Source organism: Pristiophorus japonicus, chromosome 18, assembly GCF_044704955.1.
Source record: "Pristiophorus japonicus isolate sPriJap1 chromosome 18, sPriJap1.hap1, whole genome shotgun sequence".
Taxonomy (NCBI): Eukaryota; Metazoa; Chordata; class Chondrichthyes; family Pristiophoridae; genus Pristiophorus; species Pristiophorus japonicus.
The window spans coordinates 62,894,343-62,917,029 of NC_091994.1; the positions used below are offsets into that span (position 1 = coordinate 62,894,343).

The 22,687-nt window shown below is 48.9% G+C and overlaps 1 protein-coding gene across 1 annotated transcript in view; it reads left to right on the forward strand.

Moving 5' to 3' along the window:
* hspg2 (heparan sulfate proteoglycan 2) overlaps positions 1–22,687 on the forward strand; it is a 643,156-nt gene that overhangs the window by 438,737 nt on the left and 181,732 nt on the right. The window contains 2 exon segments of the mRNA XM_070860710.1: positions 9,142–9,368; positions 20,079–20,194. Of these exon segments, the coding sequence (XP_070716811.1) occupies positions 9,142–9,368; positions 20,079–20,194 (343 nt within the window).

Consider the following 22,687-nt stretch of genomic DNA (forward strand, 5'->3'; position numbering starts at 1 on the left):
CGTGCCCGCGGGTCGAGTCGCTCCGTGCCCGCGGGTCGAGTCGCTCCGTGCCCGCGGGTCGAGTCTCTCCGTGCCTGCGGGTCGCTCTGTGCCCGCGGGTCGAGTCTCTCCGTGCCTGCGGGTCGCTCCGTGTCCACGGGTCGAGTCGCTCCGTGCCTGCGGGTCGCTCCGTGTCCACGGGTCGAGTCGCTCCGTGCCTGCGGGTCGCTCCGTGCCCACGGGTCGGGTCGCTCTGTGCCTGCGGGTCGAGTCGCTCCGTGCCCACGGGTCGAGTCTCTCCGTGCCTGCGGGTCGCTCTGTGCCTGCGGGTCGAGTCGCTCCGTGTCCACGGGTCGAGTCGCTCCGTGCCTGCGGGTCGCTCCGTGCCCACAGGTCGAGTCGCTCCGTGCCTGCGGGTCGCTCCGTGCCCACGGGTCGAGTCGTTCCGTGCCCACGGGTCGAGTTGCTCCGTGCCCACGGGTCATTCCGGGCCCGCTGGTCGAGTCACTCCATGTCCGGAGGTCGAGTCCCTCTGTGCCCATGAGTCGGGTCACTCCGTGCCTGCGGGTCACTCTGTGCCCACGAGTCGACTCAGCCCGGGCCCACGGTTTGCTCCGTGCCCGCGGGTCACTGTGCCCGCGAGTCGAGTCGCCCCGTGCCCGAGAGTCGAGTCGCTCTGTGCCCGCGAGTCGAGTCGCTCCGTGCCCGAGAGTCGCTCCGTGCCCGAGAGTCACTCCCTGCCGTTTAATGTGATAACCTGATGCTTTAACAAAGTAACATTGGGAATAAAATACTGTGACCTGGTGATTCCGCTCGATTGCGCAATTCCCTCGCCCGATATCAATGTAACCAACGCGGAAGATCGCGGAATTTTAAATGCAAATTGCATTCAGTGGAACTCAAGTTTCCGTAGTTGTTGTGCTAGGCCCCACCCACAAACTGGCCCCGCCCCCAGGGTGAGCGAATCACCGCGACGAGTTCCTGCTAATTGCGCTCGTTTGCGGTCCTCCGAGGAGGCTCCAAAAATTACACTGGTTCTTTTGAGTGAAAACATTTTTAAATTTACTAAGGAACTGACTATTGTACTCCAAATCTAACCCCAGTCTAACTACAAAATGGTTTTGTATATCTTATAAAAGTTCATTTACAATCATTTAGAATCGTGTGGTGGATTGACGCTGTGATTAGAATGCTTATTTTTTGTGAGAAGCCCATTTTCAGCTTTATTAATCACCAAGTTACCACTCAAACGTATCGGGAATATTTTTTAAATCCTTTTTTTTCAATTACATTTTAGCGCGCGGTAGGGTGTGTGACTGGGAGGGGAATGGGGAGGTGGTGGTGTTCCCATGCGCCTGCTGCCCTTGTACTTCTAGGTGGTAGAGGTCGTAGGTTTGGGAGAAGCCTTGTAGATGGTACACACCGCAGTCACGGTGCGCCGGTGGTGGATGGGGTGAATGTTGAAGGTGGTGGATGGGGTGCTGAGCAAGTGGACTGCTTTGTCCTGGATGGTGTCGAGCTTCTTGAGTGTTGTTGGAGTTGCACTCATCCAGGCAAGTGGAGAGTATTCCATCACACTCCTGACTTGTGCCCTGTAGATGGTGGAAAGGCTTTGGGGAGTCAGGAGGTGAGACACTTGCCGCAGAATACCCAGCCTCTGACCTGCTCTTGTGGTCACAGTATTTATGTGGCTGGTCCAGTTAAGTTTCTGGTCAATGGTGACCCCCAGGATGTTGATGGTGGGGGATTCGGCGATGGTAATGCCGCTGAATGTCAAGGGGCGGTGGTTAGAATCTCGCTTGTTGGAGATGGTCATTGTGTGGCGCGAATGTTACTTGCCACTTATCAGCCCAAGCCTGAATGTTGTCCCGGTCTTGCTGCATGTGGGCATGGACTGCTTCATTATCTGAGGAGTTGCGAATGGAACTGAACACTGTGCAGTCATCAGCGAACATCTGACCTTATGATGGAAGGAAGGTCATTGATGAAGCAGCTGAAGATGGTTGGGCCTGGGACACTGCCCTTGGGAACTCCTGCAGTGATATCCTGGGGCTGTGATGATTCACCTCCCAACAACCACAAATGCTAGGTATGACTCCAGCCAGTGGAGAGATTTCCCCCTGCTTTCCACTGACTTCAGTTTTACTCGGGCTCCTTAACGCAACACTCGGTGAAATGCTGCCTTGATGTCGAGGGCAGTCACTCTCACCTCACCTCTGGATTTCAGCTCTTTTGTCCATGTTTGGACCAAAGCTGTAATGAGGTCTGGAGCCAAGTGGCTCTGGCGGAACCCAAACTGGGCATCGGTGAGCAGGTTATTGGTGAGGCAGTGCCACTTGATAGCACTGTCGATGACACCTTTCATCACTTTGCTGATGATTGAGAGTAGACTGATGGGGCAGTAATAGGCCGGATTGGATTTGTCCTGTTTTTTCTGGACAGAATATACCCGGACAGTTTTCCACATTGTCGGATAGATGCCACTGTTGTAGCTGTACTGGAACAGCTTGGCTAGAGGCGCGGCTAGTTCTGAAGCACAAGTCTTCAGCACAACAGCCGGGATATTGTCGAGACTTATAGCCTTTGCTGTATCCAGTGCGCTCAGCTGTTTTTTGATATCACATGGAGTGAATCGAATTGGCTGAAGACTGGCCTCTGTGATGGAGGGGACCTCAGGAGGAGGCCGATATGGATCATCCACTCGACAATTCTGGCTGAAGATGGTTGCAAACACTTCAGCCTTGTCTTTTGCACTCACGTGCTGGGCTCCGTCATCATTGAGGATGGGGATATTCATAGAGTTCTGGACTGTGACGGAATACTCTCCACTTGCCTGGATGAGTGCAGCTCCAACAACACTCAAGAAGTTCGACACCATCTAGGACTCCTCCTCCTGTTAATTGTTTAATGGTCCACCACCATTCACGACTGGATGTGGCAGGACTGCAGAGCTTTGATCTGATCCGTTGATTGTGGGATCGCTTAGCTCTGTCTATAGCTTGCTGCTTCCGCTGTTTAGCATGCATGTAGTCCTGTGTTGTAGCTTCCCCAGGTTGGTACCTTATTTTAGGTATGCCTGGTGCTGCTCCTGGCATGCTGTTCTACACTCCTCATTGAACCAAGGTTGGTCCCCAGGCTTGATGGTAATGGTAGAGTGAGGGATATGCCGGGCCATGAGGTTACAGATTGTGGTGGAATACAATTCTGCTGCTGCTGATGGCCCACATGCCTCATGGATGCCCAGTTTTGAGCTGCTAGATCTGTTCTGAATCCATCCCATTTAGCACGCTGGTAGTGCCACACAACACGATGGAGAGTGTCCTCAGTGTGAAGACGGGACTTCCTCCACAATGTCTGTGCGGTGGTCACTGCTACCAATGCTGTCATGGACAGATGCACCTGCGACAGGTAGATTGGTGAGGACGAGGTCAAATAGGTTTTTCCCTCGTGTTGGTTCTCCCAACATCTGCCGCAGGCCCAGTCTGGCAGCTGTGTCTCGGCCAGCTCGGTCAGTGCTGGTGCTACCGAGCCGCTCTTGGTGATGGACATTGAAGTCCCCCACCCAGAATACATTCTGTGCCCTTGCTACTCTCAGTGCTTCTTCCAAGTGGTGTTCAACATGGAGGAGTACTGATTCATCAGCTGAGGGAGGGCGGTGGGTGGTAATCAGCAGGAGGTTTCCTGAATAATCAGTCAGTTACTCTTCAGATACTGAGTAGTTATATGGAAGGTAATAACACTTTAGAAAGAGAGATATTTAAGTAATATTGAACAATAGTGGGATTAACATTTAGAAAGAAAGGGGGAGAAATTCGGGCGGGCCTCATTTGGGCCGTTAATCCAGGCGAAGCAGTATTTTAGCGCCTATAAAGGTTTGCGCCTCCCGCCCAGAAATCCGTCCGAATTGGGCAAGGAGCTGACCGACACTAAATCAGCCGTTGCACACCTGAGCTGGGGAGGGGGCGATAACGAAAGTTTGGTCGGTAAACTTTTGTGGACCCATTGCACTTGCGCGGAACTCCGAGTCAGACCCCGACAACAGCCGAGTCATAAAGGCATGGCAGAGCAATGCACCCACTAAAGTTTTCAAAATCACTTGTTTTCAACCTGTGCCGTTATGTCTGTCTGCCACTGCAAACTGGGAGGATCACGCACCGTGCTATATATAAACGTTGGACTGACTGTGACCTCCGAGACTCACGCACCGTGCTGTGTGTAAACCTTGCACTGACTCTGATCTCGGAGACTCACGCACCGTGCTGTGTGTAAACCTTGCACTGACTCTGATCTCGGAGAGTCACGCACCGTGCTGTGTGTAAACCTTGCACTGACTCTGATCTCCGAGGATCACGCACCGTGCTGAGTGTAAACCTTGCACTGACTCTGATCTCCGAAGATCACGCACTGTGCTGTGTGTAAACCTTGCACTGACTCTGATCTCGGAGACTCACGCACCGTGCTGTGTGTAAACCTTGCACTGACTCTGATCTCCGAGACTCACACACCGTGCTGTGTGTAAACCTTGCACTGACTCTGATCTCCGAGGATCACGCACCGTGCTGAGTGTAAACCTTGCACTGACTCTGATCTCCGAAGATCACGCACTGTGCTGTGTGTAAACCTTGCACTTAATCTGATCTCCGAGACTCACGCATCGTGCTGTGTGTAAACCTTGCACTGACTCTGATCTCCGAGGATCACGCACCGTGCTGAGTGTAAACCTTGCACTGACTCTGATCTCCGAGGATCACGCACTGTGCTGAGTGTAAACCTTGCACTGACTCTGATCTCCGAGACTCACGCACCGTGCTGTGTGTAAACCTTGCACTGACTCTGATCTCCGAGACTCACGCACCGTGCTGTGTGTAAACCTTGCACTGACTCTGATCTCCGAGACTCACGCACCATGCTGTGTGTAAACCTTGCACTGACTCTGATCTCGGAGACTCACGCATCGTGCTGTGTGTAAACCTTGCACTGACTCTGATCTCCGAGACTCACGCACCGTGCTGTGTGTAAACCTTGCACTGACTCTGATCTCCGAGACTCACTCACCGTGCTGTGTGTAAACCTTGCACTGACTCTGATCTCCGAGACTCACGCACCGTGCTGTGTGTAAACCTTGCACTGACTCTGATCTCCGAGACTCACGCACCGTGCTGTGTGTAAACCTTGCACTGACTGATCTCCGAGACTCACTCACCGTGCTGTGTGTTAACGTTGCACTGACTCTGATCTCCGAGACTCACGCATCGTGCTGAGTGTTAACGTTGCACTGACTCTGATCTCCGAGACTCACGCACCGTGCTGTGTGTAAACCTTGCACTGACTGATCTCCGAGACTCACTCACCGTGCTGTGTGTTAACGTTGCACTGACTCTGATCTCCGAGACTCACGCATCGTGCTGAGTGTTAACGTTGCACTGACTCTGATCTCCGAGACTCACGCACCGTGCTGTGTGTAAACCTTGCACTGACTCTGATCTCCGAGACTCACGCACCGTGCTGTGTGTAAACCTTGCACTGACTGATCTCCGAGACTCACTCACCGTGCTGTGTGTTAACGTTGCACTGACTCTGATCTCCGAGACTCACGCATCGTGCTGAGTGTTAACGTTGCACTGACTCTGATCTCCGAGACTCACGCACCGTGCTGTGTGTAAACCTTGCACTGACTGATCTCCGAGACTCACTCACCGTGCTGTGTGTTAACGTTGCACTGACTCTGATCTCCGAGACTCACGCATCGTGCTGAGTGTTAACGTTGCACTGACTCTGATCTCCGAGACTCACGCACCGTGCTGTGTGTAAACCTTGCACTGACTGATCTCCGAGACTCACTCACCGTGCTGTGTGTTAACGTTGCACTGACTCTGATCTCCGAGACTCACGCATCGTGCTGAGTGTTAACGTTGCACTGACTCTGATCTCCGAGACTCACGCACCGTGCTGTGTGTAAACCTTGCACTGACTCTGATCTCCGAGACTCACGCACCGTGCTGTGTGTAAACCTTGCACTGACTGATCTCCGAGACTCACTCACCGTGCTGTGTGTTAACGTTGCACTGACTCTGATCTCCGAGACTCACGCATCGTGCTGAGTGTTAACGTTGCACTGACTCTGATCTCCGAGACTCACGCACCGTGCTGTGTGTAAACCTTGCACTGACTGATCTCCGAGACTCACTCACCGTGCTGTGTGTTAACGTTGCACTGACTCTGATCTCCGAGACTCACGCATCGTGCTGAGTGTTAACGTTGCACTGACTCTGATCTCCGAGACTCACGCACCGTGCTGTGTGTAAACCTTGCACTGACTCTGATCTCCGAGACTCACGCACCGTGCTGTGTGTAAACCTTGCACTGACTGATCTCGGAGACTCACGCACCGTGCTGTGTGTAAACCTTGCACTGACTCTGATCTCCGAGACTCACGCACCGTGCTGTGTGTAAACCTTGCACTGACTCTGATCTCCGAGACTCATGCACCGTGCTGTGTGTAAACCTTGCACTGACTCTGATCTCCGAGGATCACGCACCGTGCTGAGTGTAAACCTTGCACTGACTCTGATCTCGGAGACTCACGCATCGTGCTGTGTGTAAACCTTGCACTGACTCTGATCTCCGAGACTCACGCACCGTGCTGTGTGTAAACCTTGCACTGACTCTGATCTCCGAGGATCATGCACCGTGCTGTGTGTAAACCTTGCACTGACTCTGATCTCCGAGACTCACGCACCGTGCTGTGTGTAAACCTTGCACTGACTCTGATCTCCGAGACTCACGCACCGTGCTGTGTGTAAACCTTGCACTGACTCTGATCTCCGAGGATCACGCACCGTGCCGTGTGTAAACCTTGCACTGACTCTGATCTCCGAGACTCACTCACCGTGCTGTGTGTAAACCTTGCACTGACTCTGATCTCCGAGACTCACGCACCGTGCTGTGTGTAAACCTTGCACTGACTCTGATCTCCGAGACTCACGCATCGTGCTGAGTGTAAACCTTGCACTGACTCTGATCTCCGAGGATCACGCACCGTGCTGTGTGTAAACCTTGCACTGACTCTGATCTCCGAGACTCACGCACCGTGCTGTGTGTAAACCTTGCACTGACTCTGATCTCGGAGACTCACGCACCGTGCTGTGTGTAAACCTTGCACTGACTCTGATCTCCGAGACTCACTCACCGTGCTGTGTGTAAACCTTGCACTGACTCTGATCTCCGAGGATCACGCACCGTGCTGTGTGTAAACCTTGCACTGACTCTGATCTCCGAGGATCACGCACCGTGCTGTGTGTAAACCTTGCACTGACTCTGATCTCCGAGACTCACGCACCGTGCTGTGTGTAAACCTTGCACTGACTGATCTCGGAGACTCACGCACCGTGCTGTGTGTAAACCTTGCACTGACTCTGATCTCCGAGACTCACGCACCGTGCTTTGTGTAAACCTTGCACTGACTCTGATCTCCGAGGATCACGCACCGTACTGTGTGTAAACCTTGCACTGACTCTGATCTCCGAGACTCACGCACCGTGCTGTGTGTAAACCTTGCACTGACTCTGATCTCCGAGACTCACGCACCGTGCTGTGTGTAAACCTTGCACTGACTGTGACCTCCGAGACTCACGCACCGTGCTGTGTGTAAACCTTGCACTGACTCTGATCTCGGAGACTCACGCACCGTGCTGTGTGTTAACGTTGCACTGACTCTGATCTCGGAGACTCACGCACCGTGCTGTGTGTTAACGTTGCACTGACTCTGATCTCCGAGACTCACACACCGTGCTGTGTGTAAACCTTGCACTGACTCTGATCTCCGAGGATCACGCACCGTGCTGTGTGTAAACCTTGCACTGACTCTGATCTCCGAGACTCACGCACCGTGCTGTGTGTAAACCTTGCACTGACTCTGATCTCCGAGACTCACACACCGTGCTGTGTGTAAACCTTGCACTGACTCTGATCTCCGAGACTCACTCACCGTGCTGTGTGTAAACCTTGCACTGACTGATCTCGGAGACTCACGCACCGTGCTGTGTGTAAACCTTGCACTGACTCTGATCTCCGAGACTCACTCACCGTGCTGAGTGTAAACCTTGCACTGACTCTGATCTCCGAGGATCACGCACCGTGCTGTGTGTAAACCTTGCACTGACTCTGATCTCCAAGGGAAGTGCTTCCTCATCCCTTTCATCATAGGCAGTCCCTCGGAATCGAGGAGGACTTCCTTCCACTCCCAAAGCGAGTTCGTTGATGGCTGAACAGTCCGATACGAGAGCCACAGACCCTGTTACAGATGGGACAGACATTAGTCGAGGGAAGGAGTCGATGGGGCTGGTTTGCTGCGTGCTCTTTCCGATGCCTGCGCTTTAAGTAGTCACCAGTTAACGACTCTGCAAGCCTGCACCCATTGTTTTTCCAGACGTTGTTCTTGGCGGCCGCTAAGTGAGGCGGCTGCACTGAATTTTGCGACAAGGCACAAGCGTGGGCGTTACACCAGGAGTACGTCATGATCGGAGTGATTGTCAGCAGCCAGGCGCTACTGGTTTGCGCCTCTAATGAATTTTCGATCGGGACGCTAAACACTGCGCTCCCGGTCGGTAACCTTTTGCGCTGTCAATAACGCCCCCCTCTGGCCGCTAACTGAGGCATTAGACAACCGAAAATCAAGCCCAAAGAATTTGCATTTATATAGTGCCTTTCACAACCCCAATGTCCCAAAAGGCTTCAGAGTCAATGAAGTAGTTTGCCATGAGATCTTTTCCATCCACCTGAGAGGGCAGGCAGCGTCTCGGTTTAACATCCCATCCAAAAGAAGGCCCCTCTGACAGTGCTGCAGTCCCTCAGTACTGCACTGGGAGGGTCAGCCTGAATGTTGAGCTCAAGTCTCTGGTGTGGGGCTTGATCTTCTGACTCGGAGGCGAGAGTGCTGCCCACTGAACCACCACTGACAGCTAAATTTATAAGTTTTCTGAACTTCTGAATTTGAAAAGCACCTGTGCAATAGTGACTGACCGGTTATATACTTGAACATTGTTACCAGTGGAAATTTCATGCAATTTTTTAACCATAACATTGACTTTAGACTCGATAAATGTTTATCGATATTTGCACGTTCAGGCGGTGTGTGACGTTTCCTCTCGTTTTGGTTTCTAGTCCCCGGCGTACACCTTGGTGTGGACCCGTCAACTCGGAGCCAAACTCCCAAACAGCGCGGTGGACTTCAACGGAATCCTGACCATCCGCAATGTTCGCCCGGAGGATGCTGGCGTCTACGTCTGCACAGGCTCCAACATGTTTGCAATGGATGAGGGGACTGCGGTCCTCCACGTGCCAGGTTCGTGATCTGCACCATTAAATACTCATCATCCTCTCCTCCCATGGTGCATGGCATCCCACCTCCTGCTCCCTGTGCCCTTTGCCCTGTGACCTGCAAACAGCACTGCACTTTGACCTGCTCTGCTCCTTCTCCTCTGGCTTTCTGTGTGCTGTGGCTCATCCTCTGCCTCACCTCTTTCCATGTTTCACCTACAGCTCTGTGACAGATTTCCTCATCTCGTTTGTCTGTTTTCCCTTTTATTTTTTTTTAAACTGACCCCTTTAGAACAATCTGGTCCTGTTAAATAGAATTAAATTGAGCTATTTATAATGATTGAATTTTATTTTAGTAAATAATCGGAACTTTTTTGGGGGGTGGGGAAGTTGAAGAGTTTTATTTTATCTAACTTTCTTTGCTCTTATTCACATTTTATTTTTGTTGGCCCCGCTCTGAGCTTTAAGGAGGTTAGTTAGTTTTGACATGGCTGCCAGTCCCCTCGGAAATCCTTGACTTGTAGTTTTAGCGTGGCGTTAGCTGGAGGTTAACTCTTGGTCGTAGCCTGTTCCCAAATGGAGGTGGCTCCCTCCAGAGCCTCTCAGTGAGGTTTGTCCAACATTGTGCCCGAGCTCCAATCTGTAGCGGAAAAATAGAACCATGGAAGGCCCTGGACTGACTTGTTTTCCTATAATGTCCTCATCTGAAGACTTTTACTAACCATATCGAGATACTCTCTGCAGATCATCCTCGGAGCCATTCATGTCGAGTTGCTCATTGGTTCAGTGCAGAGGGTGTTAGTGTAGCCGCAGTGCTATCCATAAAGACGTTTGCAAGGCCAGGGTATTGAGGGTTCCAGAACCGAGGCGGGTAGATGGAGTTAAGATACAGCTCAGCAATGATCTAACTGAATGGCGGAACAGGGTATTGGGGCTGAACGGCCTCCTCCTGTTCCGATGTGCAGAAGTTGTTTTGCAATCTGACTATAATTGAATACTTTCATGAAATGATATGAACATCAGTAATGTAGCTCATAAACTGCTCCTGCTCCTTAGGGCAGAGCTTCTGAAAATAGAGATTCTAGCAATTAAAATTATTTTTATGCCCTTTTGAAATGTGAAAGCTAAAATATACGTAGTTTCAATATTTTTACTTTTTATTAAATCTACTTCCTTCAATTACACAATCATTGTTTGCACCGTACATTGTAACTTGTAGATAATCTACAGACTGTATATTTGATATATTTGTAGCTTGTGGGGGGCGAGGAACCGACTCCCGAAAAATCAGCTGTAGTACCTAGGAATGGCAGACGTTTGAAAACCGCTACGTGACCATTCGATTTACAAAGCCCTATCCCTCCAGTTATAGTGGTTCCACGTGGCAGGCCCTAGTTGTAGAAATTGATACTTTTGCCGGACAGTTAGAATCCAGTTGGGGCATTGAGCTTTGTGATGTGACAGCATCTACCTGCAGGGGTAGAGTTAGACAGGAGCCCTCAGCGTTGGCAATGGGTAAAGTGTCAATGGTGCTCCATTGCAGTAATTAGCACTCCTTAGACCACAGTGGTTTTAGAACTACCCATCTAAAGGTCGAAATACTGGTCTCTCTCATAGAATCTTACAGCACAGAAGTGAGGTCATTCGGCCCATCGTGCCTTCTCCTTGAAACATTCCCCTTCCAACCCCCCCCCCCCACCCCGCCCCCCATTATTTAGAAGTCCAGATGATTGCATTACGAAGTGATTCCAGGTTGCCTCACCCCCTGTCTGTCCCTCCCCAGTGTCTCTGTTGTATCAGTGAGTGTTGGTGTTGGTCTCGGTGCTTCTTTCCAACGGTGTGAGGTTTATTTCTTCTGACACTCTAAGACACCAGGGTAGCCGTGGGTGATGAGGTAACCAGTCATATTCTGGTGGTGCAGCGAACCTATTCTGACATTTGAAGATCAACTTCCAACAACTCCCCTCGTCCTTCAGAGGGACTCTGCCATCTTATGACCCAGAATGGACATTGTTTAAAACCACTTGGAAATGGTCCATGTGTTTTTTTTAAATTGGACTCCATATCTGATGAGATTTCATTAGCAGTTTTAACTTATTCAACAGACACGAGTGATTATTTAACACTGGAGTTAACTTTCCAACTTCCAACTAAGATCCATCTTTGGAAGCACTGAACAATTGTTTTTTTCGCTAGCATTAGAATCACTTTGTTATAAAATGTCAAAGCAGACAGCATGTTGAAGTCCACCCTACTAGTAATATATATCTGGCACTATCTGTTTAGATACAAGTATGTGTTGAAGTGCTTTAGTTATTTACTATTCCAGATACAGTGCAAAGAGGTCTGTCTCCCTGGGCTGTATTGGTGCTTCAGTGTCCTTCACAGCCCAGGCATGAGTCGGGTCAGCCTCCCTCACCCATGCTGCCACGGCAACGCCGCGGACCAGAGAGCAATGCAGTTCATTTTTTAACCTGGAATCCAAAGTTGTTCCTGATCTGTGCTTGTATATATTACTGCTGGGATTGGCTTGTCCAAAATTGTATCCGGTTACGTTTTAAACAAACGGCAAAAACTAGATCCCCATCGGGAATCCAGTGAAGGTTGCAGATTCCAAGGGTGCTTGTTTCAGACCTGGTGCTACAAAATGATCTGAAAAGTTGTGGATTTAGTTTTTTCTTTTGAACCTGTGTATTTTTATCCGAAACAATGACTGTACAATTTTCTGTTTTATTGAAGTGTCAGTCTGTTACTGATGGTCTGTTTACTCCATAAACTGTACCCCATTGGAAATCACTGGAGTTTACTATTGCTAATAAATGGGGCTCAAACAAAATTAGGCACCCGTCTTAATTTTAAACTCCTCCATCCCGCTAAAAAGAGATGGACAAATACACTTGAAGTTTTGCAGGATTCCCATTGCGTTTGTTGGGATTGCACAGTAAGCAGCAAGTGAAATGAAGAAGTCAATTAACGGAAAGGACGGATTTGTATAGTGCCTTATGTTCCGGAAATGGCTCAGACCACTGCACGTACCTCCATTTTACACAGCAAGATCCCACAAACAGCACTGAGCAGTGCATCTGTTTCTGGGAATGGTTGAGTGAGGAACATTCAGCCAGAACACCATGAGTGCTCTTCGTTAACTAGCGGCAAGGGATCAATATGTTCGTTTGAACCACTGGAACAAGCTGGCGAGGCCTTTGTTTAACCAAAATTCAGCAGTTGCTCGATGCTGTGCTGGACTGTCAGCTCAAGTCCTCACAGGGGACTTTAACCCCCCAACCACAGACTGGCCAGACCCAATTCTAACCCATTTCCTCAACAATGAAAACGGTCACAATCGGCGTAATCAGAACAGTTCATGAGAGGACCTGTCATGGAGGGATGGTGTTGGACCAATGAAATGTAACGATGGTAACGTTCACGTGACGATTTTCAGTGGGACTGTTCACAAAGCCCCGCCGTGAAATTTGATACCTTAAAGCTTATTTTTGACAACGTATTTGTCCACGGCTTTCCCCATTCTCCAAACACAGCATTCAGCGATGCTGACATGAGCACCAATATTGCAATAATAAACCGACTGAAACTTCCGCAGGAGCTTTTATTACTGGGGCATATTAACCCAGCACTAAATCAATGGCAGCTTGCTTTCCATTGGTCTGCTTGTGTACAGGAAACTCCGAGCATTTTATATTGAGAAGAAAGTACATGCACAGCCATGAAGGGAGGAAACGGGGTGAGATCAAAGGGGCATGCCGTGGTCAGCTTTTAAAGCAGCTTTTGAAAGCCTGCAGCGAAGTGCTGGACATGTCAGAGGGAGTTCCAGGGGACTAGGTATAATGGCTGGATAAGCACCTGAAATACAGAAAATAAACCATCATTTTGCTTGTGTTTTCTCTGTATCTCTTGTTCCTCACCTTCCTCACCTATCCTGCTGTACTTCATTGGTTGTGAAGCACTTCGAGGTGTCCTGAGATGGTGAAAGTGCTCTATCCATCAATCAGTCCCTTTCTCTGCTGTTTCTTTCAATTTAGTAAGCTGTCACTTGCCTTTCTTCTTCAGCCTTCCTGCTTCTATCCATGTTGGAGGGACTATTTCTGGAAAGGGCTCTCATTGGCTGAAAACCAGCTTTAAAAGTTTATTTAGCAGAAGCCCAGGTTGTGAATAATGAACACAGTATCTGTGCTTTCCCATATTCTGGCTCAGTCACCACAGCAATGGTAGATGTCGAATAACACTGTCCTATAGATTGCAGGGCTTTGGGGAAAGACCGGGGGAGGTGGCTACTTCAAAGAGTGGACATGGGCACGATGGGCCGAATGGCCTCCTGCTGCGGTGCAAGGTTCTATAATCCATGCACATAGTTTTCTGCCCTTATAGTTGCTAACTCTACTGTTCCCACAGGACAACTGAGCAGCGATGATCTCGGTCTCGAACTGATTCAACCCCACCATAAATCCATATAAATATAATTTTTCATCAGCCACAATCACAAAGCTGTGCAGGTGAATCCTGAATGCACTCTTTATTTGCAAGAACTGTAACCCACTGACTAACTGACTGCCATTTAAACAAAACTAATAAATATAAACTGTAATTAGTTTAGAAATTGTTGTGCTCTGATTTTACTAATTAGAATTACTGGGATTAATATAAATGCAAGGCATGTGATCATTTAAAATTGTCCGAAACCTCATGGTTCACTTGCTGTGCACTGTAAAACCCTGTTTTAAGGGGCAGGGCTGGTCCTGAAAAGTATTATTTGTGACTTTTATCAGCTGTTTGAGCCCTTGAACAAAGTGACCCTGAGCTACAGAAGCGACGATTGGTGCCATTATTGAGGGGTGAAGAGTCTGCCTGTTTTCTGTACAAAGACCAGCACAATGAAAACTTGCTGCCTGCTGTAGTTTGTGTGTAATATCGGTGGGAAGAGATTCCATGATAGGGACTCAGCGAAAGGAGAATCAATGGGCGTGTCAGTGAGTGTCTGAACGTTGAGGGGCAGTAGTGAGCTTTGGTATTTGAGTATTACCTGCACAGGTATTATTGGAACCAGGCTGATGGATGCTGTTTGGAACATGATGAAAGTCACACACTGGTCATTTTAGCCTCGCCTAGTTAGGCATGGGCGGATTCAGATCAAATGCCCGTATTACACCCCGCCCAATTTTGCTCTCCATTGAGTGTAGGGGAGGGTGGAGGTATAAAACGGACAATCGACCCAAACTCACCCAATTCTCACCAGGCGATTTCGGTTAAAATTTCCCCGAAAGTCCAGTGACACTTCTTTAGGCCCTTCAGAAAGTATCTTCCCAATTTATTGCCATAAACAGTCCACATTATATTGGAAATCACTGGATATCAGCCAGCATTCTAGTGAAGGGCTGACTGCCTAACTAGCTGGTCACCCGCTGCCCATTGTTAACGCCACTGGGTTAGCCAATGGCAGCTTGAGTCTCATTAAAGATTTCTGTTAAAAAGTGGGTGTGTGGGCACTCTGTTACTCAGTCATACCAATCGTAACATCTCTTCTAGTCAGACCATAATGTTTGTACAGCTCCCAGCCATCAATCAGTTACTTGGGGAGGTTAATTGGTCAAGGGATAGTGAGAAGGACATCGAAAGTCCATGTAAGGTGAGCCAGCATTTCATAAATACTCAACGTTCCATGTGTGTGGCATTAGTGCCCCATGCGTGTGTGGGGGGTCAGTGCCCCGTATGTGTGGGATCAGTGCCCCCCCTATGTGTAGGGTCAGTGTCCCCCCTGTGTGTGGGGTCAGTGTCCCCCCTGTGTGTGGGGTCAGTGTCCCCCCTGTGTGTGGGGTCAGTGTCCCCCCTGTGTGTGGGGTCAGTGTCCCCCCTGTGTGTGGGGTCAGTGTCCCCCCTGTGTGTGGGGTCAGTGTCCCCCCTGTGTGTGGGGTCAGTGTCCCCCTGTGTGTGGGGTCAGTGTCCCCCCTGTGTGTGGGGTCAGTGTCCCCTGTGTGTGTGGGGTCAGTGTCCCCTGTGTGTGTGGGGTCAGTGTCCCCCCTGTGTGTGGGATCAGTGTCCCCCCTGTGTGTGGGATCAGTGTCCCCCCTGTGTGTGGGGTCAGTGTCCCCCCTGTGTGTGGGGTCAGTGTGTCCCCTGTGTGTGGGGTCAGTGTCCCCCCTGTGTGTAGGGTCAGTGTCCCCCTATGTGTGGGGTCAGTGTCCCCTGTGTGTGTGGGGTCAGTGTCCCCCCTGTGTGTGGGGTCAGTGTCCCCCCTGTGTGTGGGGTCAGTGTCCCCCCTGTGTGTGGGGTCAGTGTCCCCCCTGTGTGTGGGGTCAGTGTCCCCCCTGTGTGTGGGGTCAGTGTCCCCCCTGTGTGTGTAGGGTCAGTGCCCCGTGTGTGTGTGGGGTCAGTGTCCCGTGTGTGTGTGGGGTCAGTGCTCCGTGTGTGTGTGGGGTCAGTGTCCCGTGTGTGTGGGGTCAGTGCCCCCCGTGTGTGTGGGGTCAGTGCCCCCCGTGTGTGTGGGGTCAGTGCCCCGTGTGTGTGTGGGGTCAGTGTCCCCCATGTGTGTGGGGTCAGTGCCCCCCCCGTGTGTGTGGGGTCAGTGCCCCCCCCGTGTGTGTGGGGTCAGTGTCCCCCGTGTGTGTGGGGTCAGTGTCCCCCGTGTGTGTGGGGTCAGTGTACCCGTGTGTGGGGGGTCAGTGTCCCCCGTGTGTGGGGGGTCAGTGCCCCCCGTGTGTGTGGGGTCAGTGCCCCCCCGTGTGTGTGGGGTCAGTGCCCCCCCGTGTGTGGGGGGTCAGTGCCCCCCGTGTGTGTGGGGTCAGTGCCCCGTGTGTGTGTGGGGTTAGTGCCCCCCGTGTGTGTGTGTACAGTTAGATGGCGCTTTGTGTGCAGTTGTATAAAGGATTGTGTTCTGGATCTGGTGTAATTAGCGTAACCAAGGATGGGAAGGTTAACTTTGGTATGAGGCTTACCAAGAACTGTAACCTATGTGAAAAATTGAATTGAGAACTAAGCTTTACACCCTGGAAGCTAATGGCACTGTTCCATAATGATCAGGTTGCTAAATGGGAAGGACACACTCGCAGTGGGAGTGGCCATTGCTCACACATGTCTCTGACCGTCTCTCCCGCTGTGTTTTCCTATTTCCCATTCTGAGTTTGACAGTCAGTGAGAAGATTGGTCTTTCAGCACAGGGTTCGAGTCCACTGATACTGATTGAACGAAAGGCACCTGTTGCTGATGGCGATAAAGATCCTAAATTCCGTGTGTTGGGATGGTTTTGATTCACACCATTCCTTTTAGGTGGAGTCCACTTCATAAAAGAGCCAGAACTGGCAGTCACTTGGGGGCTGGGCAGGGGGAATGGCAGAAAGACTGACCAATATTTAATTGTGAGTGCTTTCTCAGATGAAGATCTATTGTTGAGGTTCTTCAGTGTAGCTTCGCTCTGTTCCCACTTCATTGCTCACCTGGCCCAGGAGTACCTGGTCCTGATACAGTTCATTTAGTGGCTGGGAGGCAATGGGAGTATCGCTGTCGATTTCTAACAGGTTCACTGAGAAAACATGCAGGATGCAGAAGACTTTGCACGAATGATGGAGAGAATTGACCATCGTATTAACAGCCTGGTGCCTCGCAGTAAAACCAGACCACTTGCCTCACAATTCAGATGATGTATGTTTGAGGTCCAGGGGTAGCAATGGTACCTGGCCTTTCCAGTCAGGATTTTGTAACCGCCGCAAGCTAGCTGACAGTTTACAATGCCAGTGTCGTGGTATGTATTTTAATAAGCAATAGAACCTTCAATGTCATCTTAAATGGCAGCTATTGCTAATTAAATCCAGCAGCAACGGCCTTTCAATCCTTTGGCTGGGCTAGTGAAAACCCAGACTGTAGAAAGCAAGGCAGCTAGAACAGGGTGATAATTAACGTTGGGAGTGTTTGGTCAGGCCATTGGCGATAGCTAGTCAGGCCATTGGGGATAGCTGGTCAGGTTATTGGCGATAGCTGGTCAACTCATTGGCGATAACTGCTCAGGTTATTGGCGATAGCTGGTCAGACCATTGGCAATAGCAGGTCAGGCCATTGGCGATAGCTGGTCAGGTTATTGGCGATAGCAGGTCAACTCATTGGCGATAGCTGGTCAGGTTATTGGCGATAGCTGGTCAGGTTATTGGCGATACCTGGTCAACTCATTGGTGATAGCTGGTCAACTCATTGGTGATAGCTGGTCAACTCATTGGGGATATCTGGTCAGGTTATTGGCGATAGCTGGTCAGCTCATTGGCGATAGCTGGTCAGGTTATTGGCGATAGCTGGTCAACTCATTGGTGATAGCTGGTCAGGTTATTGGCGATAGCTGGTCAGCTTGGTCAGGTTATTGGCGATAGCTGGTCAGCTCATTGGCGATAGCTGGTCAGGTTATTGGCGATAGCTGGTCAGCTCATTGGCGATAGCTGGTCAGGTTATTGGCAATAGCTGGTCAACTCATTGGCGATAGCTGGTCAGGTTATTGGCGATAGCTGGTCAGGTTATTGGCGATAACTGGTCAACTCATTGGCGATAGCTGGTCAACTCATTGGCGATAGCTGGTCAGGTTATTGGCGATAGCTGGTCAGCTCATTGGCGATAGCTGGTCAGGTTATTGGCGATAGCTGGTCAACTCATTGGCGATAGCTGGTCAGGTTATTGGCGATAGCTGGTCAACTCATTGGCGATAGCTGGTCAGGTTATTGGCGATAGCTGGTCAGCTCATTGGCGATAGCTGGTCAGGTTATTGGCGATAACTGGTCAACTCATTGGCGATAGCTGGTCAGCTCATTGGGGATAACTGGTCAGGTTATTGGCGATAGCTGGTCAGCTCATTGGCGATAGCTGGTCAACTCATTGGTGATAACTGGTCAACTCATTGGCGATAACTGGTCAGGCCATTGGTGCTAGCTGGTCAACTCATTGGCGATAGCTGGTCAGCTCATTGGGGATAACTGGTCAGGTTATTGGCGATAACTGGTCAGGCCATTGGTGCTAACTGGTCAACTCATTGGCGATAGCTGGTCAGCTCATTGGGGATAACTGGTCAGGTTATTGGCGATAACTGGTCAGCTCATTGGCGATAGCTAGTCAGCTCATTGGCGATAGCTGGTCAGCTCATTGGTGATAGCTGGTTAGTATTCTACAGCATTTATTTCAGGAGGATTATGCTAGTGATGCTTTTGCACTGTAATGGCTCGGACTGTTTTGACGAAGAGGCAACTTTGGCAGAGATTAGCGGTATAAACCCCACTCTATCCTCCCAACTGCTGGAGGATTCCTGCAGGCAATTGACCCTGTGCTAGAAAATGACGGGCAGTATCGGGGACAATAATAGATTGGAATGGTCAATCCTTATAGTCAGCATTCAGTGTTGAAATTAATGTTAATTTAAAGACACTGAGAAGGAGTAGTTGTGTGGGACAATGTATTTTGCAGCACAGTAGCCCAGTTACTGTCCATCACCTGCACTGAGGACCATGGAGAGGATGGGTTACTAATAACTTCGGTAATTCTGCACAGAAAGCAGGCACTCTTTCAAACGTTGACTGCACATTTATTATAATCGGTCAAATTGTCAGCGAGAAGTCTATTAACAACGATAATGAAGAGTTTTTGCTTCAATTGGAGAGTTGTGTGCAGAGTCCCAGGCTGGAACCGCAGCTACTGAGATGGTTTGAAGGGCTGGGCACGGGGATTTTTCCCGTGCTCACATCCATCCACAAGATGTGTTTTATGGAGCAATCCTTGCAGTAATACCAAAGATAGTCACGGACGTACAACTCGGTTCCTTCGCAGCTTTACAATCTGTCACAATGGCAGGATCTTGATTTCAAACATGATCTTCGCCGATGTTTTTGATCATATTGCAACCATTCAAAATCGTGTTCGACAATCTTTGCTGTTCCGGAGTAACTCGCTCTGAGCAGTTGAAGGCCTGGTGTTGTGTTTTTCTACAATCACGAACGTTCTGACGACACAAGTGCTTTTTGCTGCAGCTGTTACTGGTGCTCAAGCGATACAATGTGAACCTCCCTGAATTACTTTCCTCACTCCTTCCACCACAACAGATGGTGAAACAAGTTTTTAAAGCCATGTAAATCTGTTTTATTGTATTTTGTACAGAAGTAAAGCTTTTGCATATACTAACCTGCATGTGCGTGCCTAGCCTTTTTTTGTAATCACGAGCCTTTAAACACTGCTATTTCGCTTCATTACTTTTTATCATTTGTTGCATATATTCATTCACCTCTATCGACCAGCGTCTCATTGTCAACATAGTGCGTATTTGTGATATATAACGAAGCTAGAGCAGCACTAAACCCGATAGCGTTAGAAAGCTGCGTGTGTTGTGCTCTGTGAATATATCACATTTGGCGACGAGATGGGATTTTTCGGATGATTTAAAGCTGAAATTTTTGTTGGTGAAGGATTCAGCCAGTTGACATAGACTTTGAAAGCTTCTCTGTCTCTGGAAACAGCTACAAAATCTGAGGTAAAAAACGAGCACACTAGTTTAAACTGCAAAGTCAAAATGGCTGCACCCATAGCAGTAATGGGTCACTTAGGTGAATATAAACGCGACCAGGATAGGTTTAAGGCATATGTGGACTGGCTAGAAATGTATTTCACTGCAAATAATATAATCGAAGCTCCAGAGAATGCTGATCAGAACCGAGCTGTGTTGGAGCATAAGAGAGCGATTTTTCTTATCTGAAGCGGGTCCGGAATTGTATGAAACCCTGGTAAATCTACTTCTGCCTGATGAGCCAAAGGACACAACACTTAGAGATTTTAACGAAGCTGGAGCAGCACTACAACCCCAAACCGTTAGAAGTTACTGAAAGCTATCGTTTTGGTATACGAAATCAAAAAACTGATGAATATAACAGTGAGTAAATCGTAGCATTAAAAAAGCTATCGATGCACTGTAATTTTGAAAATTTTCAAAACCGAGCATTGCGGAACCGTTTTGTTTGTGGGATGAAAAATGATGCGATCAGAAGAAAGTTATTGATGACGGATGACTTGACTTTTGAGATTGCTTGTCAGACAGCGAGGTCGATGGGCACGGCCGATCAATATTCCCGAGAATTTCATAATAATTACGGTCGTCAGTCAACCGAGGTAAATCACCTGCAGGTTCAAAGTAAAAGACGGGCAGGGCCGAAAGTCTCAGAAACTGGAAATTGTAACAAAGCATTGAAGTCGTGCTATCGGTGCCTGGGACAACACATTGCTCAAAGTTGTTCATATGTGAAGGCAGAGTGTTTCTTCTGCAGAAAGACTGGGCATCTTGCGAAGGCATGCGGACTGAAGGGTAAACCAGCTTGTAAAGCTATGAGTCCAGTTTTCAAACCTATGGAGTAGAAATCCAAAGAGACTACATAGCATGGAAGAACAACAACAGGACACATCATCAGGAGCATGAGGTTAACAGACAGCGATTCGAAAAGTATCAAAATTAACATAGATGTTGCGGGATTCAAGATACCAATGGAAATTGACACGGGTGCATCCGTTAGTGTAGTACCGGAGTCGCTGTACCGCGACAAATTGCGTGATTTCCAACTGGAGAAATCCAAGATAGAGCTGCGAGGCTACTCGGGAGAGAAAATTCCTGTGGTAGGTCGTATCACCGTACCGGTGAAATATAAAGATCAATTTCAGAACTTGCCTCTAATAGTAGTGAAAGAAGACAAGCCTGACTTACTAGGAAGAAATTGGTTGAGCTCACTGAAGCTGGATTGGAGTGAGATTTTTCGTGTTGAAACGAGATTTGCAACAATGGATGAGATGATCAAGAGTTATCCGAAGGTGTTCTATGAAACGGGCATTCCGATCCAAGGCTTCAAGGCGAGTGTCAGGATACAGAAGGATGCTAGATCGGTTTACTGCAAGCCACGTTCCGTACCATATGCGCTCAAGGAGAAAGTTGAGCAAAAACTCAAAAGACTAGAGACTAAGAACATTATTTCTAAGATAGATCGATGTAATTGGGCTACACCCATTGTTGTTGTACCTAAGTCTGATGGTAAGGTGATTATAAGGTAACCGTAAACCAGGTTCTAGAGGATAATGTCCCTAATACATTGCCAAATATAGAAGATTTGTTCACAACACTGACAGGTGGTCAGATCTTCTCAAAACTGGATCTTACGAATGCCTACTTACATGAGGAGTCCAAGTCATGTTTGACTATAAATACTCATCTAGGCCTATATCAATTTAATAGGCTACCGTTTGGAGTGTCTTCCACCTCTGCCATATTCCAAGGGGTGATGAACCAGATTTTGCAAGGTATTGAAGGGGTAGTATGTTATTTGGATGACATACTAATTTCAGCACCAAATAGGCAAATTCATAATAACATATTGAATGAAGTCCTCAAATGGCTAGAGAAGCACAGAGTACGAGTGTCTGCTCGTAAGTGAGAGTTATTTAAATACTCAGTGGAGTACTTAGGGTACAGAGTAGACAAAGATGGTTTACATCCAACCATGGAAACTTCTGAGATGCTGTCTGCCATTATAGAAAGCTCTGTGCACTGTGATAATATCACAGTATTGATGTAAAGATTTCAATGTTTTTCTTTCAATCATTTATTTCCTTGCCTGGAATTAGGCTTACATGGATCATTGGAGTGCAGTGCTCTTAATTTGAGGATCATAGAGGTGACATTAGAAGGGAACTCATTCATAAATCAATAAATTAACCTAGGTTGGGACAGCATGGTGACCTGCCCATTCACGGTGCCCTGTCCAGGACACCATTTTGTGCAGGCACAGCATCCACAAGAACGACCCAAGTGGAAGTTATGGGAAGGGATGGAGAATGCTTGGCAAAGAAAATACCACAATACCTTATCCCTTTATATATGGGCCCAGAAATCCCGGTTTCTCCTTCCCGTGGGCGTTCGACTGGATTCTAGAAAAAAGATGCGCTCCTACCTGTTCCTGCTGTGGCCACGCGAGTTCCCGGTCCTGAGGCCACTGACTGCGTGTCGCAACACGTGCATGTCAGGACGTGCACAGGCCTGGAGCTGGAGTCACATGGCTCTGGGCAGCCAATCAGGTATAGTATAGTCTCATTCATAATAATGGGAACTCCGTAAGTTGGACTTTCCATTATTATGAATGAGAAACAGCCCCCAAAACAAACACAACCAATAATAAAAGACAGAAAAAATGCACAACATACGTTTATTAATTTAAATTAAAGTTATTTATGTATTTAAAATAGGCCCAGAAATGCCTCAGGGGATCTCGCGAGCAATTTCCTCCTCGCTGGATATTTTTTACGAATTTACTCGGTGATCTAGGAGGCACCCTGATTTCCAATGGGGGCCTTCTCCTCCCGTGCTGCGAAGCGTGCTCCTGCCCAG